Source organism: Psammomys obesus, unplaced genomic scaffold, assembly GCF_907164565.1.
Source record: "Psammomys obesus unplaced genomic scaffold, mPsaObe1.curated_primary_1811, whole genome shotgun sequence".
Lineage (NCBI taxonomy): Eukaryota > Metazoa > Chordata > Mammalia > Rodentia > Muridae > Psammomys > Psammomys obesus.
In genome coordinates this window covers 3972559-3989780 of record NW_026585626.1, presented here as the reverse complement: position 1 = coordinate 3989780, position 17222 = coordinate 3972559, and the positions used below count along the sequence as shown (strand labels likewise).

At 37.3% G+C, this 17222-nt stretch overlaps 2 protein-coding genes across 5 annotated transcripts in view; one reads left to right on the top strand and one right to left on the bottom strand.

Moving 5' to 3' along the window:
* Nucleotides 1–17222, bottom strand: part of Supt3h (SPT3 homolog, SAGA and STAGA complex component) — a 344588-nt gene that overhangs the window by 289754 nt on the left and 37612 nt on the right. The gene's annotated exons all lie outside the window — the stretch shown is intronic.
* Nucleotides 16316–17222, top strand: part of LOC129680741 (runt-related transcription factor 2-like) — a 35064-nt gene continuing 34157 nt past the window's right edge. Inside the window, 3 exon segments of the mRNA XM_055612485.1 lie at nucleotides 16316–16453; nucleotides 16650–16700; nucleotides 16702–16774. Coding sequence (XP_055468460.1) covers nucleotides 16316–16453; nucleotides 16650–16700; nucleotides 16702–16774 — 262 coding nt within the window.

The following is a 17222-nucleotide window of genomic DNA, read 5'->3' as shown; positions in this document are numbered from 1 at the left end:
CTGTTTGTAGACCAGCATGCCAGGAGAGGACACCAGATCTATTGTAGATGGTTGTGAGCCACCATGTGTTTGCTGGGAATTGAACTCATGACCTCTGGAAGAGCAACCAGTGCTCTTAACCTCTGAGCCATCTCTCCAGCCTGCCCTCCAATTGCTTAGCGCGTTTATGCTACAATCCTTGTTTTAGTCCAATTTCTTAGCACATTTATGCTACTCTCCTTGTTTTAGGCTCAGAGTTTTTCCTGTTTTGAGACTTTGGTTTTTAGGAGTATTTTCTGGTCGGCTGGTTAGAAGAACATGGGGTTGTTCCTTCACTCTTTCACAAACAATGTCTGTCATCCTTTCTCTTCCTTGCCAAAGTCCCAGTTTAGGTAAAAAAAACTGAGCTAGCTCTCTCTTTCTCTCTCTCTCTCTCTCTCATTTGGAGAGGCAAAAGCTCTGTTCCTATCTGGAATTTTACATTTAGTCTTTACACTGTCATTATCTTTAAAGCAACCACAAATGTCTCACAACTGTCTGTAACCTCAAGCCCAGGGAATTTGACACCCTCTTCTGGCCTCCTTGGGAACCAGGCATGCACAGTACACAGACACATATGCAGGCAAGACATATTTTTTTTAAATAAAAATAATGTCTCTTAAAAGGGAATCGTAAATATTGCAGCAGAAATATAGACTAGTAAGCAAAGCTTAAAAATCATGCCACTAATAGTTGCCATTTTTAAAAACGGCCAAACTAAGAAAAAAAAGAAAGCTCAAACAAAGAGACATTAACACTGACACCACACAGAAATACAAAATGACATGAGAAGACACAGTCTACTCAGTTTCAATCATGAAGGCATATAAAATCAAAACAGAACAATAACATGGAGGCTGAATCAGTAATAAATGGCCCTATCAAAGAAAAGCCCGGGACTTGATGGCTTGACACCTGAATTCTACCAAATTCAAAATAATAATACCAATCCTCCTGCAAAGATTTAAAAGGAGGAGGAGGAAGAGGAAGGAAGGGAAGGAGTGAGGGAGGAAAGAGGAAAGAAAAACGAAAGAGAAGGAAAAAAATATAAACCCCTCTTATAAAGCTACATTTACTGTGCCACTTAACAAAGACATAAAATTATAGTCCAATATCCCAGAGGAAAATAATGCAAAATCCTCAGCAAAACACCAGCAAGCCAAATTAAGCAGCAGGTTAAAAAGATCACTCACCTAGGTAATAACCAAGTAGGATTTACCACTGGAGTGCAAGGATGGTGCAACATACAAGTCAGTGTGACATACCAACAAAAAGGATGATCATATGATTTTATCAATAGTTGCAGAAAAGGCATTAAACAAAATGTCTCGTTCTATAGAAAATACTAGAAAAAAATAAGTACAGGTGAAATGTAGCTCATCAAAATATAGGCCACCATATAGAATAAACCCATAGTTAACACCAGACTCAACATTGAAAAGAATGTTTTCCCTCTAAGAAAATACGAAAGGAATGTTTTCCTCTATAAAAACGGGATTCCAACTCTCACCACCTCTTAAACATAGTACTGCAAGTTCTAGCCAGAACACTTAGGTAAGAGGAAAAAATGAAAAGACATCCAAGACAGACAGAAAGAAGATAAACTCTTCGTTAAAGGTGGCATGAACCTATTACAAAGGCATAAAGTTAGTTAGTACTAACTCAGGTATGGGGGCACATACAAGTTATGCCAGCATGTGGAAGGTAGAGGCAGGAGGATCATGAGCTAAAAGGTCATGAATCCTTAGCTATAAAGTTTGAGACAAGCATGGCTACGTGAAATACTATCTCAAAGCAAACAGAAAACAATAACACAACAACAAATTAGGACTAAGAAACAAATTTGGTGAAGTTGCAAAACACAATTCACATAAAAACCAGTAGAATTTTATACACCAACAATTTAGAAAGTCCTAGTCCAGGACACAGGTACACTAGAAGAATGAGGCATATATAATCAGTGATGACACAGTATTTAACACTACATCATGCAGAAGGCATATACATAAGAGACTGCTGCTCAAAGATGTGGAAGCCTCAGGTTCTCAAGCAGGAGTCTCAAGGAGAGAGCAGACATGGTAGGGGAGCGAACCTAAGGGCAGGAGGGAAAATTATGGCCTCTGACAAAATAAGTACTGCCTGAGTAAAGAGAACATCTCACATGCATGCCTTAGACAGTCTGATACAAAGCATCACATTGAGGCTTCAACAAAAACTTACAAGTAAACATCTAGGGCTAAAATAGGCATGACGTAAGTTTTGAAATAATTACAGTAGAAATTTGAAACAATTCTGACCATCGATATGCTAAGGTGCTAACTAAAAACAGTAGCCATGAAGCCAGAGTGTAAGCAGGGAAGAAGCACTGAGAGAAGGAAATGCTAAGGAAGAAGCTTCCAAAGACCCAAGCCACCTAGAATAAAGGAAGAATGCTTTGGCAGACTGAAAGGGAGACTGGAAATGGAAGAGGAAAGAACCACTGAACTGAAAGAAATGTTAGAGGAAACTTCCACCGCTGAGGAAAAAAAAAAAAGAAAGAAAAGAAAAGAAAAAGAAAAGTCTGGAAAATACCCCCTTAAAAACATAACATTCATAAAGTTGATGCACAGAGGAAAGGAAAAGGTAAAAGGAAAAGAACATTTAAAGTAACAGGGGCTTAGAATTTTCCACACTTAATATGAGAAATAGAATCACAATTCCAGGAATGCCAAAACATGGATGGTGTATGGATGGATACGTACATACACACTATAGATAGATGACAGATAGATAGACACATAGATATGTATATTTCAGGCTATACTTGTGCATGGCTTAAAGATAAGGACACACTTTTTTAAATGTGGTTTTTGAGGATTTCCATCACTGTATGAACATCTTAAAGAGTAGTTATCAAATGCAGAGGGCACATCCTACAATACACCAAGGTTATATGGTTTAGTCTGTTATTCATCTTTGGCTACAAACATGTATAGCATTACACTCCGTGACACACAGTATGGGATTTTAGCACAGTGTTAAACATTCGTATATGTAAGCAGCTAAAAGGGAAATATTGCGAAAAACTTACATCACCTTTCTATAGATGCATTAAAAACACTGCCCTCGTTTTCTTCCCTGTTGTGATGATAAAACATTAACCAGCTCGGGGAGAAAGGAGTTTATTTAGGTTTACAGGTTATAGTCTATCATTTAAGGAAGCCAGAGCAAGAGCTCAAAACAAGAAACTAGCTTGCTCTCTCTTCCTCAGCTAGTCTTTTTCTTTTAATTTTTTATTTATTAAAATTTATTCACTTTGTATCTCATCTGTAGCCCCCCACCCTCATCACCTCCCAATTGTGCCCTCTGTCCCTCCCTCATCTCCTCCTATGCCTCTTCGCCAGTCCACCTATAAGGGAGGACCTCCGCCCCTTCCCTCTGACCCTAGCCTATCAGGTCTCATCAGGACTGGCTGCATTGTTCTCCTCTGTGGCCTGGTAAGGCTGCTCCCCTCTCAGAGGGAGGTGATCAAAGAGCCAGACCCTGAGTTCATGTCAGAGACAGTCCCTGTTCCCATTACTAGGGAAGCCACTTGGACAATGAGCTGCATCTGTGCAGGGGTTCTAGGCTATCTCCATGCATGGTCCTTCATTGGAATATCCATCTCAGAAAAGACCCTTGTGCCCAGATTTTTTGGTTCTGTTGCTCTCCTTGTGGAGCTCTCGTTCCCTTCAAGTCTTTTTATCACCCCCTTCTTTCATAAGATTCCCTGCACTCTGCCCAAAGTTTGGCTATAAGTCTCAGCATCTGCTTCAATACCTTTGCTGGTTAAAGTCTTTCAGAGGCCCTCTGTGGTAAGCTCCTGTCCTGTTCCCTGTTTGCTCCCTCTTCTGATCTAGCCCATTTGCCTTTCTGATTGAGGGTTGAGTATCTTACCCAGGGTCTTCCTTCTTGCTTAGTTTGTTTAGGTGTACAGATTTTAGTATGTTTATCCTATATTATATGTCTAATATCCACTTATAAGTGAGTGTACACCATGTGTGTCTTTCTGCTTCTGGGTTACCTCACTCAGGATGATCTTTTTTAGTTTCCTCCATTTGTGTAAATGTAAGAACTCAAGAAGTTAAACAGCAACAAATTAAATAATCCAAATTAAAAAATGGGGTACAGAACTAAACAGAGAATCCTCACTAGAAGAATATCAAATGACAGAAAAAACACTTAAAGAAATTTTCAATGTCCTTAGTCATTAAGGAAATGCAAATCAAAATGATCCTGAGATTTCACCTTACACCCATCAGAATGGCTAAGATCAAAAACTCAAGTGACAACACATGCTGGAGAGGTTGTGGAGAAAGGGAAACCCTACTCCATTGCTGGTGGGAATGTAAACTTGTACATTTGAAAATCAATCTGGCGCTTTCTCAGACAATTAGGAATAGTGCTACCTCAAGATCCAGCTATATTACTCCTAGGCATATATCCAAAATATGCTCAACTATACAACGAGGACATTTGCTCAACTATGTTTGTAGCAACTTTATTTGTAATAGCCAGAAGCTGGACACAACCCAGATGTCCCTCAACGGAGGAATGGATACAGAAATTGTGGTACATTTACACAATGGAATACTACTCAGCAATTAAAAAACAAGGAAATCATGAAATTTGCAGGCAAATGGTGGGACTAGAAAAGATCTTCATCTAGCCTTCTAATGAGACCCAGGCTAACCTGCCTAGGGCTGGTGGTGCTTGTCCAAAATGTGCCGGTCTCTCCTATATCCATCATCAACCAATATAATTCCCCCACGGACATGCCCCTAGGTCAGTTTGATCTGAGCAATCCCTCAACTGAGGCTCTTTCTTCACAGATGATGCTTCATTGTGTCCAGCTGACAATGAAATCTATCTGTGGACAGACACTTAATGTCAATCAGCTCTGGAGTTGATGAATGCTCAGTGAATGTAAAGGCCCAGGACACTACTGTACACTATGCAGTATTATAAACACTACATCCACCTGTTTTCACAAAGAAGTACTAGCCAGTATTTCAGGAAGAAATGATATCAATTCACTACAAACCTCTTCCAGATAATACAGGCAGAGAAAATACTTTCTAAAACATGCTATAAAGCCAACACTACCCAAAACCAAAGAAATTCAAATAATGAAAACTACAGAACTGTATCTTCCAAGAACACAGATGTAAATATCACCAATATAGTATCAGCGAATCAACGTCAATAATGTCTACAAAACTATACACACCAACCAAGTGCAACTTCCTCCAGATATGCAAGGCTGCACATTCAAAACCTCCAGGAACATCTTTTCAACAAACTAAGGGAGGGTGAGGAGAGAGGGAAAAAAAGGCAAGGGAAAGGGGGAGAGAGGTGGGGAGGGGAGGAAAGGGAAAAGAGGGGAAGGGGAGAGAGCGCACCAGTATATGAAACTGTGAGAAACCAGATACTTTGCCTTTCAGACCAATCAACAGAGGAAGTCTGACATGTGGCTCTGGCAGCAACTCCAGCTACTAGGAAGGCTGAGACAGGTAGATTCTAAAACGTGTTTTCAACAGAGTAGTGGAGTTTCTTAGTAGGATTTTCAGTTTAGAGGAAGACTGGACAGAAGGTACAGAGTTCCCATCAGTTCCTTCTCAGCACCATTTAGCAGCAGCTTGCACTGGTGCCTGAAGGTGTGATAACTGATAAACCAATGTAGACACAGTACTGTTAATTAGAACTCTTTTAGAGAAAAGCCATTGTGCTATGCAGTTCTGTAGACTTTGCCAATAAATAATGTCATGTGCCCAACACTGCTGTACTATGCAGAGCAGCTTCAGTGTGTGGCCTCTGTACCACCAACTCAATCCTCCAGCGCCAACAACTCCCCCCTCTTCTGCTTGTACTCACTTATTTTTTTGTAACTGGACACAACCATTTAGTTTACTTGCTAATCTTTTGAGCCACCTCTGTTGGTCTGGCTTTTTCAGAGTGCCACAGAGATGGATTCTCTCACTTACACACACTCATTTGTTTTGTGTGTCTTTTTTTTTAAACTGTTGAATTCTGTAGTAAAAAAACTTTCGTTCAAAAATGAATAAACTGTCGGAAATATACTATCTTTAGGAGTTCCTGATGTTTTAAAATAATGAATTTATAACTAAAAGGACAGGAGTCCTGAGGACTTAACACAGTACCCAGAAAGAGCAAAACACAAACAACATAAATCTGCATTGTGCCAGGCAGAACATTTTTTGTCTTTACTAAGTGAATGTTGGAACGTTAAATGGCAAAACTGCTTCTAATCTATTGATGTTGGGGAGTATCTTCCCTACATAATTTATTAAGCACATTCTCACTTATGCTTAACACAATGCTCTTCCTGCAGTCTAGTTTACTGGATTGCTGCACCACATGATACCTTTTGAGTGTACTTATTGCCTTTTTAAATTTTTTCAGACATATTTTGATCATATTCTGTCCCCTTTCCCAAATCCTCCAAGATCCTTCCCACCTTCTTACCCACCCAAATCCATGTTTTGTATTGGTATGGTACTTTTTGTCTTGTGGGGTTTGTCTGTTTTCATTTTTTGTTTGTTTTGTTTTGTTTTGAGAGAAAGAACAGTGATTACTTTTTTAAAATGCACTGTGACTGAGCAATGTGACCTTCCACGCAAAGACCCCTGGATGCTGCTGCTGGAGTTTCTGGACATTCCTCTGTGGTTTCCTAACAGACAAGCAGTTCTAATCACTACTCCCAATGACTTATTTGTGTGTCATCAATGACTTATTTGTGTGTCAGAGAAGTGGTCGAGCCATTAAGAATGCAGACTGCCCTTGCAGAAAGGACCTGAGATCAGTTCCCAGTACCCATGTGGGGCAGCTCAGAACCCTAGAGACCTAGTTCCACTCTGTTCTCTGAACTCAATGGGCATTACACTCTTATGTGCATATTCTTATCCTTACCCACCTCTTACAAACACACAAACACTTAAAACTCAAAATATATCTTTAAAACTTTAAATAATGGGATTAGGGATAGATGGGAAATAATGTTGAGTTTTGCTACGTATGAAAGCAAACAGGCAATAACCAGTTTATAACAAGAAAGGTAAGAGGGCAACTTTCGTTTCCATATCAAAGTTATATTAGCAAAAAAGTAATTTTTCAACGATTTCATGTTTAGCAATTGTGCCTAATGATTACAACTGCTTAAAATAAGCATAAACTAAAATGCATAACGCTCATATAAAATAATGAGCTGTTACTGAAAGCCATCCTCATTATACACACGTATGGTACACACATATGATAGATACCTCATTTAATACTCCAAAGCTGATATTGCATCAAAACAGTTCCCTGGCTCTTAAGCCATAAAACTACATAATTGATTGTTGTTAAAATATTGTTACATTTATTTACTCACATGTGTGTACCAAGGCATACATGTGCAGGTCAGAGAACAATGTCTAAGAGTCAGTTCTCTCCTTCCAACAATGGGAATCCCAGCAAGCCCCTTTACCTACTGATCCCTCTTGCCAGTCCAAGAGATGGTTTCTTTTCTTTCTTAGTAATAAGCATCACCAAATAAATAATGAAGCCTATCAAACCACACTGATGAGGACAAGCCAATCCTGGGGGATCACCAGCCAGCCAACCAAGCTGAAGTGAGTTTGGGTTCAATGAGAGACCCTGTCTTAAAAATAAGATGTCCAACTTTAGTCTCTAGCCTCCACACAGGCACACAGTAAGCACAGTATACACACACACACACACACACACACACACACACACACCACCATACAGACAAATAATATTGGGAAAATAACTAATAATTATTGATAACATTACAATCAAATTCTTTTCTTGAGCATTAAACCAAGTGAATTCTCAAAGAAAAAATACAAAAATACTTCTGTGGGTAAAGAGCACAGAATTTTCCATCTTGAATCTATTTACTAATGATGATGAACAACTAAAGAAAACATCAATACTTTCAGAATGCTTCTAGAATGAATGATGTATCAATGTCTCTAGTCAAGTTGATTTATTTGTATTCCAACTTCATATTTAATGTTTTCTAAGGTACTTCATAAATATATACAACATAAAAATTATATGATAAAAGAGAAATTGTACTACAAGGTAATTGGCTGGATCAATTCAACAGGTGGTTATTAAGCACCACAGACATAATGCTTCCTGTGGCAATAAACTCTTAATAAGAGATGGTGGGAAAAGTCCAAGAATAAGAAACTTGATCACTATGACAAGTCATCCTTCTGTAGTTGGTAACCACTGGACCACACAGGTCTCTAGGAATGACAGTACAGGTACAGTAGCCAGAGCCTGGTTCATAAGTAAAGTTTTAGTGGAATGCCGAAACATGTATTCATTTACTGGCTGCCAGCTTTGAGACTGCAACCAGAGCTGAGCTGACAGTAAGTCTACATCCCCTAAGAAAAGGTATGTCAGCCCTTGGTAGGATATCAACTAGAATGACACAAATTTCTAGAGTCAATACCGAAGAGTGAGAGATGTAGGCTTCTGTTCCCTAGAATCATTCCTAGAAATGTAAATATTTAGAAGTAATAATACAAGTTAATAGTAATTAGTTGATGTGAATATGCTATTTCGTTTCATTCTAACTTTATTTTATTTTACATGTACGGATGTTTTGTCTGCATGTATGTCTAGTACTTCATGAATGCCTTGTATCCAGAGGCCAGAAGAGCGTGTTGGATCCCTGGAACTAAGAGTTACAAATAGTTGTAAGCCTGGATGTGGGTGCTAAGAACCAAACCCAGGTCCTCTGCAAAAGCAGCAAGTGCTCTTAACAGCTGAGCCATCTGTATGGCTCCACTGTTTGAAACAAGGTCTGCCTACACAGTGCCTTCACCTCTCTGATGCCCCTGCCTTGGCCTCCCCGGTGTACAAATGCACACCATCATACCCAGAGTGAATGAACTTTTAAAGTTATTTTTATACATTCTAGAAGTACCCAACTTAAATGAAAATGACACACCAACAACAAAGGTCTGTTGTGTTCCTCTACAGGAGTTCAGCCACGGGTTGCATCAGTACAAACTTCAAGTTTTTGCCTTCTATGTGTGTTACCCATAATAAAATTTAAGGAAAGAGTTTACCATGAATAAGATTTAAGGACAAAAGTTAAAACCAAAAAGTGAAATATTTAAATTAGTAAGTATAGAACAATCTATTCCTATATTTTTAATTTTTTTGTTTTGGTTTTTTGAGGCATGGTTTCTCTGTGTAGACCTGTCTGTCCTGGAACTCTCTCTGTTACCAGGCTGGCCGTGAGCTCAGAGATCCCCTACTTTTGCCTCCCAAGTTCTGGGATTAAAAATGTGTGCCACCACCACCCAGCCAATTTATTCTTTATATACCACACAAATGAATTTTCCAACTATTTCAATTTTAAAACTAATTCCTAAGTCACTTAAACACAAAATGCTTTATGTTTCAAAATTCACTGTTTAAGTAGAAAAACAAATAAATGTCAGTCTATCCCTTTGCATAGCTTCAACAGCTGATACTGATATATTTTATGTATGTATTTGTTCAAGTATGCTACTGACTAGCAACAGTAATTCATCATGAACTTCTTTTAAGAATAAGAACTTTTCTATGTAAAACAATAGTATTGTCACAATTCAACTTGACATTCCTTAGTATCACTCACTGATACCCAGAATCTATATATCCAAGTTTCCTCAAGTTGTCTAAAAATAGCTTGTGCAGGTTTTTTTGTTTGTTTTTTTTTGTTTTGACATAGCAATCAATATAGGTTCACAGATATGGTTAAATTCTGAGAAATTAACACCAGTTCGGTTTTAAACCATCTGTTTGTATATAGTATGTTCTCATCTCTCCATGAACTTTTTCACTGAGAAGCCACAGACACCGTCAGCTCAGCCATCCTGCCCAGGAAGAACATCAGTCACAGTGGGAGAGGAGTCAAGTGCCTCTGCAAAAGCAGGAAACTACCTTCTCTTAGAAAGTTAGAATTATTACAAATATATTCTTAAGCATACTCACTAATCAAGTGAAAAGTCTTGTGAATTGTTTTAATAAAGTTATTGCAAATAGTAATTATGAACACATGTCAAAATATATCATTTTTAGTAAAAGAAACATTTTTTTGTGAAAGTATAGAGTTCGCTACTGTTCAGTAAAACTGTCAGTTTTTGAAGCTACCAATACTTCTTTTAAAAAAAAAAACTCATACTTTTAATTATATTTTTAATTTTGAACAAAGCTTTAATCATCTCATAAAAGACTGGTAGCCTACAAATTATGCCTACATACTTAAAAGCTGACTTCTTCAGCAATTTATTTCAATGCTTTCAAGCTTTTACTAAAATGTAAAATTTATGAACACTGTTTATAAATAATAGTAGTTTTTAAATTAGTTTGAGAAATAGTAATTTTACCAATATTAATATAATAAGAGAATACAAATATTTTTATATTTTTAATTTTTTTATCTTCAAGTTCAAATACAGTGATTTTTAACTGCTAAAACGGATGAGAAACTGAGATTTCCAGTGGGAATACCGTCAAATTTGTAAAAACAAAAAGATCCGTATTCCAGTGCTTCATTTTCAATATTCTTTCTTTATTGTTAATTATGCCTGAACTCACCATAAATTATACATAAAGCTTAACAGAGACCTCAATCCACAATAGCCTTTTCTTAACCCAATGAAAAATCTATACACAGCAATGAAACTGGCATGCAAATAAAAGAACTGTCAAGACATGTACTACTAAAATAACCCTACAATAACTATTCTAAAGGCTGTGTGTGGTCTCACCCATATATTTTGGCAAGATGCACTTTCTCCAACCACAGTCAGATTCATCCAAAAGCAGTGGCACTGGATAGCCTCTGTCTCACCTGTCAAACTTGAGGAACTTTCTTCCAAAGACCACCATGAGTCCATGGAGAAACGCCACACTGCGGCAGCTGTTATTGATAAGCATCTTCTAAAGAGGGGACAACTCCAAACAATTAAGCAATCATCCTTAATAGAGATAGAGACAATAACATCCACATCTAAATGCTGAGATGACAATACTGCATGCTCCAGTTCCAAAATAAAACACAGGCAATTCATACAACCTGGAATATGCAGAGGGGCCATTCATAAGTGATACTGACAGCCTTTTTTGTATTCGTCTAAGAAAATCGCTTTACGTTATTTGCCAATTTAAAAACTCTATGTGCTCTCTCTTAAGTGTTAGCCAAACTCCTTTGTAAAACCTTAAAATATATCTACATTATGAAGGGATTAAATTCATCACAATTACTTAAATTTGACAGCTGTGAGCTCAACAGCTGAAGACTTATAAAGGGAAACACTAAATATATTATAAGCTGATCTTTTTTTTTTATAAGATGCATTAATACCTTTTAACCACATCATGTAGCAACTCAGTTTTGCTTTACCCCTGACTTCCTCAAGTCCATGGACTGAAGGGGAAGGTGTGGGTCAATGAACAACAAGAGTGAGAGAAACAATTGCTCAGAAATGAAGTATGCCTCAGTGGGCCTTTTTCAATCCTCAACCCCTGCCTAGCAACAAAAGATAAAACAAACGGGAAAAAAAAAAATGTACATGGCTCTATGAAAAGTGTAGATAAGCCAACCAGTATCTAAAATTGTACCTTTTTTTTTTCTTTATAGTTGACAAGACCCTCTAATTCTTTTCAGTCCTGAAACAATTCAAGTAAACAAGAACGTGGTAGCCTATGGGGCTTTCTTTAAAGACAAATGACACCAATTAAGTTCTCACTTTAGAATGTCACCTGAAGCCCTAAACCACAAGGACAAAGTGACAAGCAAGGTTCCAATGTACTAGGCTCCCCCACACTTTCCCTTACTGGGTAAGTACAAAAGTTAGTTTCGCTTTTCCCTAGATACACTAACTAGCATAGCTAGGATATTATTTTTCTTTGGTTTGGTCAGAAGCATGTTTGATATAAATTTTATTAAGTGGTAGTGTATGTAACATTGCATTGTGGGTAGTCGTTTCCTGCTTTAGTCTGGCCACATCCTCAGCTGTCATATGAGCATGTTTCCCACATTTTGTGCAAGTTGTCACTTAAAAAAAAAAAAAAAAAACTTACAAAAGTGACACATTCCAAGATGAATTACTTTAATAAGAAACATAAAGTACTTTTTACAGGTACATTACAGAAGCATAGATCACCACACTTCAGAAAGTAACCCCCAAAAAGTGAGCCTCACAATCAGAGTGCTAATGTCGTGCAAAACAATATGCTTAAGTAAATCAGCATCAAGGAAAGACTCAAGGGACAGATTAAAAGAAATAAACATTCCTAGAAACAAATGCCAATGCTCTCTGACACCCGAGGCACAGTACGTGAAGACACAACAGTGTACAAAGAGGGCAGCATTTCAGACCTATCAGGTTAGTGAGTGTTAATGTCAGTATTCCTTAGTAGAATTTTAAGAAAGTTCTGAATATATAGAAATGTCAAAGCATGAAAAAAGAAACAAAAAAGCCCAGAGCTGGAGCAAAGGAAGAAGAGAGGGCCAGAAATGAAGGAGGAGGGACAATAGGAAGGGAGGGAGGGAAAGAAGGGAAGAGATAAGATGTGAACAATAACTTAGAAGGTTCTTTTTGGGCATACAAATATAATCTGCATATTACAGCACACTTAGATAGACAGCTGCCAGAAGTACACACATGAAATCAGTAAACATGAAAACTGTGGTACTGTTTTTTTTAATATTATCTAATTAAAAATTCATAATCAAGTTCAAAATAACATTCTGTAATCACAACCAGATATGCATTCCTGTATTGTATATAAAGATGTAAAAATTAACATATCATAATCACAATATAAAATATAAAACTATCTTTTAACAACCCAGAACAATTTCAAGGCTTTAATAAAAGTCTCATAAATATTAGATAAGCTTAAGAGCTATATATAAAACCTGAAAAAAGAAAAGCTGCTCCCACAAAAGAAAACATAAGTTAGCAAATATCAAGCTAAAATAAATTAAGAAGTTCTTAGCCCAAGTCTCATAAGCAGAATATTTTAAACCAGAGTGGACATCTAGAGTTTGTTAGTCATTTTCTTACTGTTTTCAATTAAAAGAATAGGAAAGCGACAAATATAAGTCTAAAATAATCTTTTTAAAAAAACACAGATATTGGCACAGTATTGGTGAAGTAACGCTACTGCATTAAAATGTAGTTGAGTAAATAAAAATTTATTCAAATGATAACATCAAAGAAATATATAATATTTAAAACATTACTGTTATATTCAAATGCTGGCAATTTGGAAAACATTATTAAATTGTAAAGTAATGGGAAATCAAGACACTAATTTCATGATTTTTTAAAGCCTGATTTCTAATTTAAAGTTGTATTTCATTGCTGTAGCATTAAAATACAGAATTTATAGGGTAGACCTTGTTGCTTACTCCACAGCAACTGCTAGCATATCCCCCAAAAGGATTAAATTTTAAAGGTCTTTAAAAAGAGAAAAAGAGTCTGTGGTTTCCATTTCTGAATACAAGCATGGTAAAAGTCACTAAACAAGAGCTCTCTCTACCATGGCTTTACTAAAGCAGGCTTCCTCTCTCCATCACTAGCAGCCATTTCTAATGAAATGCAGTCAGTATCAAAGGTGTTACCACCCAGTGTTGTTTTTAAGTTTCTACAGCAATGTCCTGGTTGCTCCTGAGAGAGTCTAATTTGAATTGGGAGGGGGACACGTGGACAATGAATGCACAAATTTAAACCACAAGTGTAACTTCAGTGTTTTCTCCCTGCCAGGATTTGATGGGCCTCACACACTCCAGAAAGGCCACATTCAGTAGTGTCTACTAAACTCTTGTGTGATGAGAGTGAAGACCATAACTCACAGACCCAGGCAGTAAGGTTACCTGCAAAAAGAGACCGTGTAACTAGAAAACAAATGAGATGCTGGTAAAAACTATTCAAATTCATTCTGGGTCAATTTAAATGACCAGAGTATATATACCTTTAAAAAATTTTTAAGGGAAAAATATTTCATGAAAAAATAGGACTTAAAAGACCGGGGTACTCTAAAAGAAAAGCATTTGCTTACCATCCTAGAGCAACTACCCAAATATCTTCAACTGCCAAGTGCTGCTATTACATGTACATATGGAACTAGGTTCAGAAACTCCACACATTATATGGACAAAACCCTCCTTTTACTTACTTTCAATAACAGAGATGAAGATCACACTGGCACACTTTATTTATGAAAGAGTATAATAGAGTAACTTTTTCTCCTCTGCATGATGACTCCAAATGAAAATTTTAATGTAAGATCTGTTTTACAGTAAAGTATGAGTCTAGCTTCAAAATTCAAACAGCAGAATGTATTTCTGTGGTTTTGTCATTAACACTTTATTCTGAAAAAAGGATCTAGACACTTGAAAAATAAGGGGTTAAAAATCATTTCCATGTCTTTCCAATATATGGAGAAACACAAAATTTAAAGAATCTTATGGACATAATTTCATAGATAACTTTAACTAACATGAACCAAAGACAGATAATGCGCTACCTTTTGGAGATACACGAATCCTTACTTCTATCCCCAAGTCGCCCCCTCTTACACCCATTGTGCAATCCAAATAATTTTTGGTACTTCCGTGTTCCCACCCACCATCTCAGTCATCTATTTCATGCCACTCCTGGTTACCATCACACTAGAAAGAAATCTAACATGCAAATTCAGAGTGGCGTGGATAAATGGCAAAAAATGCCTAGAAAATTGGTCTGCTCGCCTTTATAATGTTTGTTGAAAAATCCTCCATTGCTCCCAACTGATGAAAACAGGAAGCTCTATTCATAAATGTGAAATTCACTGCCTATGATATATAATCATCCTAATAAGAAAATGAGCTCTATACATACGTGTCCAAAAGGGCAAAAGAAGAGATAGTTTCCCAAAGATGGTTTCAATTTTCTTCTGAATCAGAATTAGCAAATCGAGACTAACATACTCTGTCTGTGTGCATTATTCCTTACTACACACAGCATTTTGTAATTTATTTCAAAGCTTCCATTATAAACAAAAAAAAAAAAATACAGTTTCTGTTAACCCACTCTATTCTGATGAGCTCATAAAATGCAATACTGAGCTATGAAAGTTACTGAATATTTCATTATATATGCAGATATGCAATTCAAAGTCCTATTAAAGTAACTGCCCAAGCCGACTAAAGAATTTTACAAGCATTTCTTTGAAAGATAAAATCCGATCATATAAAAACTAACAAACCAACAAACTATCTCACAATGCTTGACATTGGTTTCTTACAGTCTTCAAAGTAGTCATTAGACAATGTAAAAATAATATAAACAATAATTACATTTAATCTTTATTGTAAGAGCCACCACCTAATTAAAAAAAAAAAATCAACTGCACAGCTAGGATTTAATATTTGTAAAGGAATCCCCAGGCCAACACTTTTGTGACAGCTAGTTCCTGTCAATCCAGGCAAGGAGTCTGCAAGCAGATCTTCGGAAAGGTAAACTTCTTTACAATGAGTTACAGATTCACAAGTTTAGGAAGACAAGCAAAACAGAAGGAATGCGCCACCCTGGTAAATCTGAAGCAGCCCTGCATGTGATACAATCCCAAGATGGGAATTACTGCAAATCAGCACTGTTGTTCAGAACGTCACAGACTCGCTTGAGCCAATTTTGCTCACTTTTCCATAGACATAATAATGAAGGAAAAGGAGGAGGGGGTAGAGAAAAGAGAAGAAAAAGCAGGGAGGAAAGGGGGGAGTAGGGAGGTGGGAGAAAGGAAAACCCTTAGCTGCAGAGTTCTGCTCTCCAAATGCTTAACCTTACAGGAGTGTGGGCTCCTTCAGCATTTGTATTCTATCCAAATCCTCATGAGTCACAAAAATTAAAAAGCTATATCCTTCTGGATGCCAGGAAGGCCTTACCACAAGCCTTTTGTCAGAGAGAGGGGGGTGGAAGAGAGTTGGGAGGGAAGAGAGAGAACCCATAAGCAAAGAGACAGAAGGGAAGGGAGAGGAAGAGAGAAGAGAAAGAAGGGAGGGGAGGGGAGAAGGAAAAAGATTGAGAAAGAGGGAGAGGGGGAGAGAGGGAGCAAGGGGGGAAAGCCACAGTGGTAGGCAGTCCCACTTTCCTTTGAGTACTGTGAGGTCACAAACCACATGATTCTGTCTCTCCAGTAATAGTGCTTGCAAAAAATAGGAGTTTTAAAGCTTTTGCTTTTTTGGATTGTGTGAATGCTTCATTCGCCTCACAAACAACCACAGAACCACAAGTGCGGTGCAAACTTTCTCCAGGAGGACAGCAAGAAGGCTCTGGTTTTTAAATGGTTAATCTCCGCAGGTCACTACCAGCCACCGAGACCAACCGAGTCAGTGAGTGCCCTAACCACAGTCCATGCAGTAATAGTAGGTCCTTCAAATATTTGCTCATTCTTTTTTGTTTTGTTTCTTGCTTTTCACATGTTACCAGCTACATAATTTCTTGACAGAAAAAAATAAATATAAAGTCTATGTACTCCAGGCATACTGTACAACTAAAACAAGGACTGGGTATGGTTTGTATTTTCAGTTTAAGGCTGCAAGCAGTATTTACAACAGAGGGCACAAGTTCTATCTGGAAAAAAAAAGGAGGGACTATGGCATCAAACAGCCTCTTCAGCACAGTGACACCATGTCAGCAAAACTTCTTTTGGGGTAAGTGTTACCATATTTTTAATCATATTTGCTATGAACCTGTTGAGCATAAAGGTACAAGTCTTAGATGGGCTGCGAGCTTTCCTAGGTTACAGCATGTTAAAGATCATGATGATGCTATTTTGTCGCACTAGAAATTGAAGAATGAAATTGCTGTAAATATTTGCACTTGGCATGTGTAATCACTCTCAGGGTAACGGCTAAAAATCGACAAAACTAAATGAGCTCATGTTAATCAAAATGTTTTCCAGTGTAACAGAAACAAGGATGGTAAAAAACAGTAAAGCTTAATATCCTCATGAACCTCACTAGAATAAAAGTAGATGCTGAATTAATCAAAGTATTGTTAAGTTATTGACTCGGCAGCTCCCAATATTGAAACAAATTTCCAAAAGGAAGCAATTTTACAAAATAGCAGACCACAGAATTATCGAAACATTATGGTCTA